The sequence below is a fragment of the Nyctibius grandis genome, chromosome 3 (genome assembly GCF_013368605.1).
Source record: "Nyctibius grandis isolate bNycGra1 chromosome 3, bNycGra1.pri, whole genome shotgun sequence".
In the NCBI taxonomy this organism is placed as follows: Eukaryota; Metazoa; Chordata; class Aves; order Nyctibiiformes; family Nyctibiidae; genus Nyctibius; species Nyctibius grandis.
Window position 1 is genome coordinate 57,626,441 of NC_090660.1, and position 16,364 is coordinate 57,642,804.

The 16,364-nt window shown below is 37.7% G+C and overlaps 1 protein-coding gene across 4 annotated transcripts in view; it reads right to left on the reverse strand.

Moving 5' to 3' along the window:
• Nucleotides 1-16,364, reverse strand: part of SMCHD1 (structural maintenance of chromosomes flexible hinge domain containing 1) — an 89,552-nt gene that overhangs the window by 11,417 nt on the left and 61,771 nt on the right. For all 4 annotated transcript variants that reach the window (XM_068395847.1, XM_068395848.1, XM_068395845.1 and 1 more), the window contains 8 exons: nt 14,797-14,954; nt 10,483-10,598; nt 9,960-10,021; nt 6,314-6,401; nt 5,773-5,904; nt 4,392-4,541; nt 719-845; nt 433-552 (listed from right to left, as the gene is read on the reverse strand). In XM_068395847.1, the coding sequence (XP_068251948.1) occupies nt 433-552; nt 719-845; nt 4,392-4,541; nt 5,773-5,904; nt 6,314-6,401; nt 9,960-10,021; nt 10,483-10,598; nt 14,797-14,954 (953 nt within the window). The remainder of the gene's footprint in view (nt 1-432; nt 553-718; nt 846-4,391; nt 4,542-5,772; nt 5,905-6,313; nt 6,402-9,959; nt 10,022-10,482; nt 10,599-14,796; nt 14,955-16,364) is intronic.

Genomic DNA, 16,364 nt, shown 5'->3' on the forward strand with positions numbered 1-16,364 from the left:
AAAAAGTAACATTTAGAAAATGTAGGACTAACTTTTTGAAAGAAGATTATCTATAGTTCATTCCCTAAAATTGTTTTAAGGCAACTATTGAATTTCCAGATGGATCAGCATTCACACATCCATTGCAAAGATGGGAGTGCAAGGCAGTCACGGAAAAAAAAAATCAGACCACCAACTTCAATGTTTTATTCCTCCTTTTGACAGTTCTGACATAAGATGTTCTACCTCAAATCAAGACTCTTTATAGGTAGGTCCATCCAAACAACTAGATGCTTCCCTGTTAATGCAAAGATATACTCCCTTCTGCTCCCCTCTGATTACTGTATCTCATTATTTCAATACTCATTTTTCTTCCCCTCTCTACATTCTCAAAATTATTAAAGGAAAAAAAAGTTTAATTCCCAGGAAACTTATTTATATATTTGAACTTACATTTCATTTCAGATACAAGCTGACTGGTAGTATCAAACCAATTTCTGTAAACACCTATGGACTGAGATAATTGGTCTCTCTCCCTTGTAAGTGCTGCCATCTGTTGCTGCTTCTTGAAATCTACAGAAATAAATATATATATTTTTAGAAGAAAATACAGTAACATACTTGGTTTAAACATCAGCAAAAATCTATTAAACTATTACACAGTTCTGAAGAAGTATTATGAACCTAAAAATAGTTGGTTCTATGGAAAAGCAAGCACTTTAGAGTAATTGAAACATACCATTGTAAAACATAAATGAGAGACGGTATGGTTCCAATGGTTTTTTCAAAGCTGGCAGATCTGGCTCAAATACAAGAATATATTCAGTGCTATCTCTTCCAGGACTGTTTTCAGCAAGCACTAGATTCTAACAGAATAAACAAACAAACAAACATACATAAGTTTATGTTCACACTTGAGGTAACACACAAAATAAAATAAACATTCTTCAAATAGTATATCTTATAAAGTTACCTAACACATGATGTCTATACAATATTATTACATTTTTAAGTATTGGCTTGGAAATGCCTTTTATACCTAATAAAAAGAAGTAAAATACAAAGATTTATCAGTAACTATTTCATTATTTAAGAATTAAGATTGTCATTTTTACCTGTTTAAAGAGTCTTACTATTTTTGGCTACGTATTTTATTATATGACACATATGCTTAGAAAAAATATTATCTGCACTGTCCCATAAGGAAGATTTCCTCGGATGTACTTCATTCAGCATGTGAGCAAAGGCAAATGGAACATTAAAAAGAAAGACCGAATGTATAAACACAGAGAAGGAAAAACAAACTATTCCCAGTGCTAAGTTAAAGTTACTGTTGTTACCATGGAAGTAGACAGCAGGTCCCAAATGAATGAACAATATATATCCAAATACTAACATGCACATCCCATTTCTTATCAATTCCTCATTGAAAAGACAAACTAAACCCTTTGCCTTTCTTTACAAACACAGGAAATATTATAAAACCATGAAGAATGGTAAACAGAAATAAAATTAGTATAGGTAATATCTAAATGTGCTGTTACTTTGGGAAAGGTATCATGCATAAAATGAATAATGCTTATAATAAAACTCATACTGTTTCCACCTTTAACATGTAGAAATTGCTACTCAACTGGCCAAATCAAGAGAGAGATGGTTGCAGCCTAAAAGAAGAGATAGATATATAACCTTCAAAGATAGTCTTCATGGCTTTCAAAAATATTGCAGCTACATATTTAATCAGGAGAAGTCTGTACTGGACATATCTTTTCCTTAGAAAATTTACACTAATAAAAATCTAAACATTTTCCTTCATTAAGGAATTAGTATTCCTGAACATCAGTGTAAGGGTAAACATGTCAGATTATCAGCTTCATTACATTGATGCTAATTGCACATGATTATATTCACAAACAAGATGGAACAATTTCAAGATACTGGAAAAACCACTAGTGTGCCTCCTCCTCTCCCCATTAGCAAGTGAAAGGTACCTTGCATCACAACCAACAAATCTGTTCCACAGGAGTTTTGTGAGTTGTCTGAAGTCAGAGAACTCAGTATAAACTAGACAACTGAAAACTGCCCGAAGAGGGGAAGAGGTATGGGATTCACTGAAATGAAATTACTCCCAATAGAAGACTAGGGAACACAAATTACTGTCAAAAGCAGTAGGATCTCATCAGATCATAGTAATGAGAAAGCAGTTAAAATGCAACCCCTCCTCATCCCCCAACAAGCCAGGAATAGATAAGTAGAAAGAAAAAGCATCTGCTTACAAAAAAAAAAATCCAAACCAAGACAAAAAAAACCACTGAAAACATCCCATCCCTCCTGCCTGCCTGCCCGCCCCCCCCCCCGCCATTACACAGGTTGTTAGTTTAGTCACTGAAGCAAGACTGGAGTATTTAGGCCACAATGGCTCAACAGCAGGTTACTAGTACATGGAGATAAAAAAAAATGTTTATTTCTGCATCTGTGAGGAGTCTGAGAAATTATCCAGTAATTTTACCTGAACTGTTAGAGCCCACTCTATGGGGTTATTATTCCCCTCAAATGTATGCAGATTTAAACATCTGTTCAAATTTCTACCGTAGGTGTAAATGCAAGATTTGTGGAGAAAAGCACTATTTTATTAGACCAGTGGGTATAGCTGACCCCTTACCTATACTTTTGCACTTTTCCCTACCCTACCTGCCGAAGAAAAATGTGTTCACAAACCAATTAATTCGTTACTCCTGAAACATGGTTGGGGAACAAGAGAAACTGACAGTGCACCATGAATCAACTAATATATTAATTTTATCTGATACTTCTATTCAGTCCATGCATTTTATTTTTCTAGCTTGTTTTTCACACATATTTTGTCACTTTTCCTTACAGAGCAGAGTAGACCAGAGTTTGACAGATTGTTCAGTGAAAAACGTTTGCCCATGTTAACTGGATACTTCTGTCCTTGACCATTGTCCACAGAGAATCATTTATGCTGTGTCATTAAGCTTCATCTATGTAGTTCCATAAAAACAGTTGATGTACAGAATAAAATATATTTTGAAGAAGTTTGTATGTATGATTTGTAGATTTTAGTGATTTACTTTTTTTGTCTTTGTTTCTCACTACTCAAATCTATTTTAATTGGCGATAAATTAAACTAATTATCCACAAGTCCACTGGGGTTTTATTGTCGTGATTTCCAAGATGTATTGGGAGATCTTGCATTTGGTTGCTAAGGCAGTGTCTGCCTCCACCTGGCACACACTGATGCGTCTGCTGGGAAGCTGCTTCCAATGAACGAGTCAGAAAAGGTGGCTGAGAACATTTCTTTAAAAAGTTGGATCCTCGCCCAGCACACCTTCTGACTGTTTGAAGACTTCCATAGACTTCAGGCTAGTAAAACATGTGACAACTAGAGGAATCAAATGAAGTAGGGGTATACTTTTGTTCTGCAATTCTTATATGATATTTCAGCAACTTAAAAAAAAAAAAAAATCTATATATACCTATTTCACCACGTGAATAGTCCTACTGACTGAAGTTCTCTGTAGGCTTTTAAGAGAGATATTGTGACCATTCCACTCAGAACAAATGGGCAGATGTACACTCTGCTGGGGTTTTTTGGTGTGTTTTGAACTGTTTCCAGTTTTGTACATGTGCATGTTTTAACTTGTGTCTTTTATATTATACTTTGCAACAACTGTTACAAATGGAACTCACAGGTTTAAAAAATTCAATCCGTGTTTGTTGAAGAAAAAGTGACTGCGATGACGTGACTACAATATGCAGTACTTTCAGAGGTATGCATGATGCTACAGCCAGAGATTCAAACTGAAATAAGGCAAGAATTTTTAACAGTCAAGGGCACTAATGACTGAAAGTGTAAAAAGAAGCGGTAGTTTTATCTTTACTTCTTCAAATGAGGATAGGATGCCAGTTAGCTTGACAAAATGTAAAGAGAACCTGGTAAAAATTAATTACATATATATGAGGAAGTCAGACTAAATAATCTTAAGATATTACAGCCAAATAGTACTATAAATAAAATAATAAAATACCGCTAATATTAATGGTTTAACTACAAACTGGGGAGGTGTTATTTACATGTGGAATTCAAATGAGGAAAAGACTTATCCTGGATCCCCCTCTATGTCCCAGTCCCTAACTGAATGTACTTGTAAACTTCCCTCGCTTGGCAAAGATAAACAGTTTAAGGAATGTCCTTCCTTCAGGTTTTCTGAAAATCAGCAACCAAGCAGAGAAGAAATAATTTATCTACCTATATGTAATGGAAGGCTACAATATATGCTAACCCTCCACAAAACATGATGAGGTGTAATATCAACTTTGAAACTGCAGAAAAATATGCCTCATTAGATCCATTGCTCATGGAGCTAACTGTGTATTTCAGTCACACTTACTATTTCAGCGGATCCTCTGTTAAAGGGAAACTCAACTGCACTGACTTTCCCCTGAAACTGTGGGATCTCTGTATCATCTTCATTGGGGCTCTTAATTTTTGCTATTATTCTGCCAACTAGATCAATTCCACTGCGGTTGTTGTATTCATCCTGTAAGTAAAAAAGACAAAAAAGTTAGTTTGGAACATGAACTTCACTAAGTAATCCATTTATATACTGCATTAGGGTTACGTGGCAAGGTGCTGGCAGTGGGGGGCTGCAGGGGTGGCCTCGGCGAGAAGAGGCCGGGGCTGCCCGGTGCTGGACACAGCCAGTGCCAGCCGGCTCCAGCCGACCCACCACAGGGCACAGCTAAGCCCCTCAGCCAAGGTGGTGGGTTCTCTGGGAAAATATATTTAAGAAAGGGCAAAAATGCACAGGCAGATGAGAAAGGAAAAAGAAAAAAAAAAAAAAAACCAAAACAGAAACAGCAGAGGGAACACCAAGGTGAGAGAAGAAAGGGGGCAGGCACTCCAGGTGCCAGAGCAGAGATTCCCCTGCAGCCCGTGGGGACCACAGTGGAGCAGGTATTTCCCTGCAGCCCATGAAGGACCACGGTGGAGCAGATATTCACACGGCAGCCTGTGGAGGACCCCACGCTAGAGCAGGCGGATATTTCCTGAAGGCCTGCAGCCCATAGAAGGACCCACACTAGAGCAAGAAAACTGCGAGGAGGAAGGAGCAGCAGAGAGGAGCTGTTACGGACTGACCATGAGCCCCATTCCCCATTCCCCATCCCCCTGTGCTGCTCGGGGAAGGGTAGAGTAGCCTGGATCAAAGCTGAGCCTGGGAAAGGGTGCGGTAGAAGCTGTTGCTTTACTTTTTTGTCTTTGTTCCTCACTACTCAAATCTGTTTTAATTGGCGATAAATTAAATTAATTTTCCACAAGTCGAGTCTGTTTTGCCCATGGCAGTACATGGTAAGTGATCTCCCTGTATCCCTGTGAACGTTCAAAGTTCAGGAAACCTTATTTTTTGTAATACAAGATTTCTAAGAGAAACTGTGTCCTGGAAGAAAAATCACGGAGAGAAATATCTACTGTACAGGTAAGTGTTTTCCCACTAGAATCTATCCTTGAAACATTTTTTTCCTGTGGCAACAAGAAATGGGTTTCAATTGAGATGCCTGACAGCAAGGACCGCATGTTTTAGTTTTGGTCATCTGTATGTAAATAAAACAAGATGCACCTGTCATATACTAGAAATCACTGATTTACATCTTTTTTTTTTTGTGAAGTTAATCTGCAAAGAGATAGCAGCAATGACTTACAGCAAAATTAAACATGTTTTTAGCAGTCTTATGTATTTCCCTAATTATGATTTTGTATTAAAGTATAGTTACCATTACATGGAGGTATAAATCCTTGACCAGTGTACGGCTAGTAAGAGTTCGAACATTGGAAACTGCTGGAGTAGCTGGTAAAGAATCAGGTAACAAGCGTACAGGGTCATTAGGTACAACTTCAACTCTAATCTAGCAGAAAAAGGAGGAAGAATAAAATAAAATAAAATAAATACTGATATAATTCACTGCAATTCACCTGCACACATGGGTTGCTCAAAAAATACTGAAACAAATGCATGTGAAATTTACTGACAATCTTGAAATAAATTAGCACGACCACAAAACAGTTCTACTAGGTTGCAAATTATGCAGCTGTGTTGTTCCACAAAATTTCTGCCTAGTTATAAAAGCTAATGAAAAAGTATTTTGATAATCAACAGTTTGAAATCAGTTACTATCAAAAATAAAAATATACTTTTATGCAAAGCTTGCAAATGAAAGTATTTGCATTCTGAATCTACAAAGTATAATAAAATTTCTCCCAGATGATTCTGTATTACATGTTCTTGGCTACATGTAATTAATTATTGATTCAAACCTGTTCACTGATGAGCGTATTTGTCTTATCCACTGCAAAGGTAAACTGGATATTGTACATGCCCACTCTCTCCGGAATCATTTTATCTCTAAATAAATCAAAACAAAGTTAGTCAAAAGTGAATCAATATTGAAGTGACAAGTACGTAAGTATGCAAGCAATTCAAATTCTGAGTAGTCCTCCAAACTAGTTAGAAAGTCCTGTTAAGGCATGACGTATTTTAGTACACCTCCATAATGCCCCTCCTTCAGCAAGAATGCCATGAAAGTTTTTCAAGAACTAGAATAAGGCTTTTGGAAGCTTGGAAGAGCAAAGTCTCCTCCAAGAGTTCATCTCTACTAGCTGACAGGAAGCTTGTCATAACCCTATTATTCAGAAATCTGCAAGTCGATCTCATTTCACTTCCCATTCAATGAATTTTCATAAAGCTACTGAAACAGAACAGAGAGACATTTAGATCTGTGACAACAACAAATTCTCTCTAAATTTAATAATTTGGCTTGAATCTACATAAAATCTGAGTAGCTAATTCCTTCTCTTACTCAGAAGGTGTACAAAGTTGGGTAACTTGGACCAGTGGCCAAGGTTTAGCATAGTGAGAGAGAAAAGAGTTTTCATTCTACCTTACAGCATTCCAGAGCGCAAATGACTGGCAAAGAACCCCTAACAACAAAATACAAAGGGAAGACAGACGCCTGTGCTTCTGCTGCTATAAACAGAGCTTCACCTCGCAAGGAAAGCCACACTGCATCCAGAAGACCGCTGCAGTGTTTAACAAGGGATAGCAGTGACTTACAAATGCTTAGAAACTTTTGAGGAGATGCAGTCTCTAACCAAGATTCAGACATTTTTCTGAGAGGATGACCTGTGGCACTGTTGAATTGGTTAATGAGATTTTTGTTTTCAACATACAGCATTTTATCTGTTTCGTCAGTAACATTAAGCAATTTGTTTCTTCTTATTTTGTTTGGGAAGGAGTAAAATGCAAGATTCCCTGAAATGCTTAACTTGTAAAAAACAAAATCCCAAAGCTTTACCTATTTCTAGGATGGGCCATGACTTTTCCTTTTTGTGTTTTGTATAGAGAAGGAACAATTCTACCTTCTTTTCTGCATTTTATCTAGGTTAAGACTGAAAGTAGTATCTGCCTTGTCAGGATGCATTAAAAAATGGAGTTGTAAATAAACTGCTAAGGATCTTGTGGCTGAACACCATCTAACCAGACATATGCTTTAGAAAAAGAAGAAATTGCACAAATGTTATGAAACTTGTAAGACTGCGTAATAGCATCCCTGTTACTGACTGGCGTTAAATAGATGAAAACCATCTGTGACTGTGCCGAGGACAGGAAAACTTGAGAGAAATCAGGTGGTAGACAGTGATGACACACTGGCAGCAATGAGTAATACGTACTTTCCTACAAGGGCTGCTAATGGGTAGTCTCTACCGTCTGTTCTTTCAAATTTTTCAAAAAGGCTGGGAGTTTTAATTCCGGACATTTGTGGACAACTAGTAAATTACAGGTACCAATGTCAAGATTTTCATAATTCCATATTCAACTCTATCTAGGTTAGTTTATATCACACTGATCGCCATAGTGCTTTTCACAGGAGAACATTTATTAGCATGACTACATACTGGCACATTCATTCTAGTTTTCTTTTTCTGTAGGCACAAATACATGATGCAGAGGGCCTTGTTTTGATAATGTTTTAGGAAGCTCTTACGTTTTAACTACATCTATAACTAAGAGCTTCTCAGAAAGACCAACGTCACAGAAATGAACCTCATACTTAGACACATACATCATACTGTAGATCAAAAACCAGGACTGAGGTCTGTTGTGTCCAGCCCACTGGATTCCACCCTTTATGCTGCATTACAGTAGAAGCTCTGTCCAAAGGCTTCCTATCAGCACTCTGTCCTTGGTTTCTGAAGAAGTTCATCCCATAACCTTGGATTAGCCACACAGAAAGCTCTGCTCTGTTAAAAGCAAAACTGCACCCTTATTTGGGAGTCTTCTTTTATTATAGCTGACAAACTGAGCCTTAGAAGGCTTTGGAACCTCAAGTGCCTTCAAGGTAAAGATCGATCTTGGTAATGATACAAAAAGCCATGCTTAAACAGCTTTTTGAATTAGTTGTAATCTCTTAAATGAAAAAGCCTTCATATACACGGAATCACAGAATCAACCAGGTTGGAAGAGACCTCTGGGATCATCGAGTCCAACTGTTGCCCTGAGACCACCATGTCAACTAGACCATGGCACTAAGGGCCATGTCCAGTCTTTTCTTAAACACATCCAGAGATGGTGACTCCACCACCTCCCTGGGCAGCCCATTCCGATGTCTAATAACCCTTTCTGTAAAGAAATTCTTCCTAATGTCCAACCTGAACCTCCCCTGGCGAAGCTTGAGGCTGTGTCCTCTTGTCCTATCACTAGTTGCCCGGGAGAAGAGGCCGACTCCCACTTCACTACAACCTCCCTTCAGGTAGTTGTAGACTGCAAATACAAATATATTACACTGCTGTACACCATCCAAGAAGCTAAAAAGACTGAACAAACAAAGGTCATACCAACTGCTTTCCCATATGGGACAGTTTCCTGGATGGATATGACAGAGAGAGTTACAGATGGAGGTATATCTGCACTGCGTATCAAGCTGGGTCAGAACCGTGGATTAGAGCCTCAGCTCCCCAGGGAAAAAAGTGTTGACTTAATGCTACATCAAGGTCTTGAAAGCACAGATTCCCAAGGATTACAAATTGGATGCCTGGCTTCCTGAACTCTATTACGCGCCCTGAAAAGGAGGAGAGCCACAGCTGAGAGGCAAATTAGGAAACTTCCTATCACCTCTTGAAATGCTGCCACTCAGATGCTTCTGGAATCTTGACATAGCTGAGCTGCAGCAGCCTCTGTTCCTCAGTTGCAGGAACCAGAATCAGCTGTGCAACAGTGGTATCTGCTGCATTAAGGTGATCTTAAAGTCTGCTTTCTAAAAGCAGAAGGAAAACCTGTTCCTAGGATGCAAGAGCTTGAATCAACAGCCAGTACCACAACTGTTTAACTGATCCCATAGCACGGCTGCCAGGAATAGGTTTAGAAAGAATGTGGCAGTCAGGCACCAGCTTATGATAAGCTCTAGTTCTGCTGCCTGTCATCTAACTCACTATCTCTGAATAAGTAATCCAAGGAAAGACCACTAAACTGACAGGGCCGTGGTCATGGTTCAGGATTAACACACAGCTACAGAAGGTACTAAATCAGAGTTAAGTCCACTTTGTCCAGACTGCAATTCTACAGCAGTTGAACATAACATTGAAAAAAATTAAGGAATGTCACTAGATAAGTGACAAGCAGATGATGTAGTCCCTTATTACTAGCATTTCTCGTCATGTATTCTAATGTATTATCTTAGACTCAGATTAATCTATTCTCAGATTAAAGAAATGTCAAATCTATCTAGGGAAGAATTCAATCCTCACATTCACTGCATCTTGCTCATACCTTTTACCATTCTGTAGCACTGTATAATACTAATTCTATAACAGTTATTATCATAACATAAAACTCTTGTTTCTGTTTCAAACTCTGTATTTTGTTCAGTAAATTGCACCACTAATTATAAAATAAATGCTGCTATACCTGAAGTAGAAAAAGCCGTCTTCCTTGTCATCATTCACTTTATTACAGCTAAATGTTGTAACCTGCAAAAAAAATGCAGAAAAATTAATGCAATATACTGAAAGTTAAAGTACCTTACTTGTAATATGCTATCAAATCTTAATGATTTGCAGTACTGCTGGCATACAGTAATTCAATGAGATCACCTATAATTTAGATGCTAGTTTCTAGTTTCACATTCTTAATTCTCAGAGTCTTTTCTTTGCAAAATTCAGGGTGGCATCTTTTAATAATCTTCCTGCTATTAGCTTCTGCAGAGCAGTAGCATTTTTGTCCTTACTATAGTCTTGACTTTTGAACAGACTGACAACTTGTAACAGGACAGACATTGATAAACAAATATGATTGACACATAATACTTGTTATTTAAAATCTAGAACAGGATATTGATCTAAGTTAAATGAAGGAAAGTTTCTGCTAAAAATATGTTTGTCCTATGCTGGCATTTTGATAGCCATTTTGAAAATGCATTTTGATGACTTACATCAACTGGTGTCCTAGTTAGGCTGCTGGGTGTTTCCCACATTTTCATAGAAATCCGTGCTGGATTAATATTTTTAATAATGGTGTCATCTTCAGAAAGAACGCTAACCATAAAATCTGTAGAATGAAAGATAACATTTTTTCAAGATTATTGTTATTCAGAAATAAGAAGACTGAACTCCATGAATTTCTGTGTCTCCCTCACACCTAGAGGAAAACCACACAAACCCCATATTTCAAACAGAACCCAAACAACAAAAAAATTAAAACCAGATATGGAAAACCTTCTCTCCCGAGCCCTGTAATTAGACCAAGTAACAATCCTTAGGGAAAAAAAAACCAACTACTTTATTCAATGACTGCTTTAAAAAAACCCCCTCAAATTTCAAGTCTGCCTTTCCCAGATTATCATTCTTATCAAAATAGCAAGCCAGGCTGCTTCTTGCTCTCAGGAAAGAACCATCGTTAGCTAGTTAAGTAGCCGATTCCTTCCTTCAAGGACAGGAAATCCAGATCTTCCTCTTCCTTCACAAGTGCTTTAGCCATTGAACTACTGGATAGAAAGGCGCAGTAGTTGGAAAGAGACTGTACCAACACCACTGTAGCCACACTGTAACAAAAAGAAGAACTCAGGCTATAAATCTGAAGCTGAGTTTGGCTACTTCTTACAGACTAATATCACAAACTTAAATCTGTTCCAAGTAGGATATAGGGACACGTTTCACTCCTCCATCTGCTGTTGACTGGTTCTGCAGTCAAAATACTTGTCGTTTTATATCCTGATCTGAAAAATTTAGCTTTTCCTATGTATTCCATAGAAGTTTAGTGATCTGAAGGAAATGGAATCCAAACTAGAATAAAGCTACCCTTCTTCTAGTTGAAAATGTGAACTAAGCACTTTGACACTATGGTTACAGGTGGACTTCATGCAAGTAATTAAAGCTGCACTGCTCATGTAGAACCGAATTTTGCACTTTAAGGAAGCACTGTGCTTTTGATGTGTATGAAACACTCAGGCATGACTTCCTCCAAGATTACAGTGCCTGCCCTCAGGTGTACCTGAGTTCACCAGTAAATCCAATAATTAGGATGTTAATTAAATATGAGGCTGTTAATAAGGAATTTAATATCTAATTTTATATCAAAATTTAATGTCATATTTATAGTACGTTATCTCCTGAAGCTGCTGTTTAATTCTCTTCCTCTCTCAAAACCTGGTTGATTTATACTACACACTACCTTTGAAAAAGGTCTATTTGTCAGGGGCATTTGGAGCTAGGTGATCTCTAAAGGCGCCTTCCAACCCAAACCACTCTGTGATTCTATGTTCTATAGTATGCTTCCTCTAGGCAAAACTAAAATACCTTGTGAATTTAGTCAAGTTCATAACACTGTACGGAGTATTTAAAGAACAAAAACCTATTTCCATAAAAATGTTGGCTCATCAAGGTATGACAGTATAATTAATATATTTGAATATGAACCTTCTTTGGTCAAGAAACAAGCCCCCACACTATACACTTCGTATTTGTGGAAGATATTCTGCTTCTCAATTCTTAGTACTACAAATAGATGCCTTTTGTTCTAAATTTTGAATAGATGTTGCAGGTATTTCATAGAGGCTTGGGATACAACAAATGGATTTCTATGAAGCAGATTTTCTGATTTTTTTTGGTCACCTTTGAGAGATGTTTATCATCTGGGAATCTGGAAGTATTTACAAAGGAGTACAGAGAATAGGTGGGAAAAATTCAGATGCTTGTACTAAAAAAATCACACTGTGAAACAGCAACAGAACTGAAAACACTCCTTAGATAGACAACTTTTTTGGTTTTAAGTCCACCTAAAGGCATGGGAAAGGCTGAAGTACAGGAAGGACAGTGTACTGTAACAGCTTACTTTAAGAGCCTTTGGTTAAGGAACTTCCCAAAAGCTCTCTAAGAAACCAAGTACTCTGCATCAGCAGGATCACTCACATTCACCCAGTTGTCAACTCCTTCAAACACATTTGCAAGGCACCACTTTCCTGTACAAAAGTCACTTAGTTCCCAACCTGCTCCCATTTCTACATTTATCCATGTACTGACTTAATTATATTCTTTATGTTACTTCCAACAACTGCCCAGTACTGAAAACATACCTACTGACTGATCAAAAGTTTCCCTAACCTCTCCTGAAACTTTTTGAAAACTGCATCAGATTTGCCACCTTAATTTATGCCTTTCAAATAAAGGCTGAATTAAATAGATTAGTATATGAGAGTTAGTAACTTAGCAGTTTCATGCCTAAATTAATTTATAATTCTGAAGTGAATAACATTCAGTATAGGAAATTTGTTAATATTTACTTCATCAAATAGGTCTAGAAGTCATCTAGTGAAGATTCAAACATGATTTTTAAATTTTTTTTTTTTTTTTTTTTAAAAAAAAAAAAACAAGGATGGGCTCAAACAGGAAAAAAAAAAATAGTCTGGAAACTACTTTCCTTCACAGGTACAACTGACAAAATACAGCAGGCTTCCAAGTCTTAAATGTTTTTTGTTTTTTAATTTCACTAAATTGTTACTGAAATATTTTTTTTTCCTTAATATGGTATTTTTTGCCTTCCTTAATATGGTATTGTATTTAAAATAACAGGATCTACTTGCTTTCTATTTAACTTATTCAGACAGGACTTCAGCTTTCTGAAGGGTATCTTCGTATCATGGTTTCATAGTGCAAATGGTGTTACCGCAAATTAAATAGGAAAATTTTCTGGAAGAAGGGCTAGAAAATGTGTATACTTCACTGGCAAATTCAAGAACCGTATCTCCCATAGTTATCGTAAAGATGACTTTTATTTCCTCTATTAATTGAATTAGTTAGTATAGGTCTCTTATTCATGCCAAAGTTTCCTTATAGGAAAAAGCAGAGGTTTCAAATTCTGTTTTGCTTTTAGCAAAAGATGTTTCCTCATGGTCACAACTTGCTCTTTATCTGTTTTCCTTATTGTGAATACTGCTGGGATATAGAACATGAGATGGGTTTTTTCTTTATGACTCAACAACCTTAGTTAGAAAGCACAGATCATCTTTTGTGAGAGAATATAGCAAGAGAGAAGAATATTTTGTACTGTCCCTAGCATACTTCTGATCACTTTTTGGTTCCTCTTGGCTCACAGTTGGCCTATAATTTCACAGAATCACAGAATCAACCAGGTTGGAAGAGACCTCAGGGATCATCGAGTCCAACTGTTGCCCTGACACCACCCTGTCAACTAGACCATGGCACTAAGGGCCATGTCCAGTCTTTTCTTAAACACATCCAGAGATGGTGACTCCACCACCTCCCTGGGCAGCCCATTCCAATGTCTAATAACCCTTTCTGTAAAGAAATTCTTCCTAATGTCCAACCTGAACCTCCCCTGGCCAAGCTTGAGGCTGTGTCCTCTTGTCCTATCGCTAGTTGCCTGGGAGAAGAGGCCGACTCCCACTTCACTACAACCTCCCTTCAGGTAGTTGTAGACTGCAATAAGGTCACCTCTGAGCCTCCTCTTCTCCAGGCTAAACAATCCCAGCTCCCTCAGCCATTCCTCATGGGTCAGACCCTCCAGACCCTTCACCAGCTTGGTTGCCCTCCTCTGGACTCGCTCCAACACCTCAACATCTTTCTTGAAATGTGGGGCCCAGAACTGGACACAGTACTCAAGGTGCGGCCTCACCAGTGCCGAGTACAGAGGGACGATCACTTCCCTAGACCGGCTGGCTACACTATTCCTAATAGAGGCCAGGATGCCACTGGCCTTCTTGGCCACCTGGGCACACTGCTGGCTCATGTTTAGCCGGCTGTCAATCAGCACCCCCAGGTCTCTTTCCACCAGGCCGCTTTCCAACCACTCTTCCCCCAGCCTGTAGCGCTGCAGGAGGTTGTTGTGGCCGAAGTGTAAGACCCGGCACTTGCTACCTCCTTTGTTACTATTCCACAGAAAAGGAGATGAGGGAAAACATGCATGAACTAGCTCAGATCATCTTTTGGGAAGATCAAAAACTGAAATATAGTATTTCACTAAGGACAGAGAAGAGATTCTGTAGTTTTACCATTTATAGACAGACAAAGCCACTAATTTGGAACAACTAAATACGAGGTCTTTTCAAATACTTTCCAAAGATGATGATATCTTTTCTCTCCAAGTGTTACATAGGCATCTCAGAAACGCTGGTTACAAAGAAATGAGACAAAACAGACCAAAAAAAGTAAGAAAATACAACAGCAGAATCATCAATAGGTTTATAAAGCTCTTGAGTGATTGGTTTCCACCAAAGTATCCTTATACTTACCAGGGAAGGTACTTCCTGCTGGAAAAGAATAATTTTTGTCATATTTAACATTCAACCGGACAGGTTTCTCAGGATCAGGTAGGACATTTAATGTGATTATAGGACAATCTAATGTGGTCTTGTTGTATAAGGCTTTCAGCTGTAAAGTGTGCTCTCCCCTGAAATATACAGAAATCATAAAAACTGTTATAAAAGATCTCTTCTGAAAAGACAATTTTCAACAGATTTCGAGTCTGAATCATGTACATGAAAAGCATGATAAAAAAATCTACAAGTTATCAGTAGTAATGGGAAGAAAAAAATGGCTGTGTTAATGCAAAGTTAGACAAGTAAAATCAGAAGTTTAAGATATTCTCAAGATATTAGCTTATTAAATTTAATTTTGCTTTAATATTTCATTAACTTGACTGTAAGACACTCGCAACTACAGCTTTAAGTTGCAAAAGACAGTAAGGTGGAAAGCAAGCACAGCTAATTAAAATGCTGTCTGAGGAGCATTCTGCTTTGACAGTTTCCAAAGACTGAATCTCTGTACAACTCACATCTTGCAAAGTGTGTTGCAAGTATATAATGACTTCATTGCTATAGAATAACTAATTCTCTTTACAGTATTAAAAACTTCAAATTTAAGTTTTTAAATAGAACTGGGAATACAGTATTTAACTGCATAGAGGCTGTACTCCCCAACCAGTTTTGATTATGCTATAGATACTATGATGTCACCACTGAGCACACCTGTTTCTAACCTCCAGTAATATAATGATAACTAATATTCATCATCCTTCTACCAAGATGGAGGCATTATAAATACACTGAGCACCATCAATAGCATTTAAAATAGATTTTCTTCCAAATGCAAAATAGTATGGATCAGATCCTGCAGATAAGAATGCAAAAATATTAACTGCCATGAAAAACTTCAGTAAGAACAAGCACTTATTGCTAGCTTCTAAGCTACCTAAAGCCAACCTAGCCTGTAGTAAAAATAGTTGGTAGTCCCTGAATCTTTTGCAAGAAAAGCTCAGGGATACAGGGAATGGGTAGCAGAACCGTGAACGTGAGGATATAGAAATAATGAATTTGGAAAGTCAGATGGGACACGTGAGTGTAAGGGGAGCCAGGGTGACTGACATGAAGAAGCAGGAGCCACAGGACACATATCTGCAGGAAATGAGACTTCCTTAGTTCTATTGCAAATAAGAAAAAATAAATATATACATCTAAAATTCTTTTGGACACTTTACCTAGTCCTTTAAAAGAATGGCTAGCACCCAGAGGAAGTAGGGTTTCAACACTCCTAAAATGTGTTCCTACTTTGAAAGCACAGTATCTGGATCTGGTCACCCAAACGCTGTACATTTCAAATATTTTAAGTGGTTTATGACACCATCTGCACTAGGTACAGGTTGACAATTATACGCTGTGTTTTACCATGACCAGAAAAAACAGCATTCAAAAAATTAGAGGAGCAGCTTCTCAGGAAACCAAAAGAAGCAGCTATTGCATTTTATTTAGCCAAGCACTTAATTTCTTAAAGCTCACTATCTGGCCTTCCACCAGCATATAAA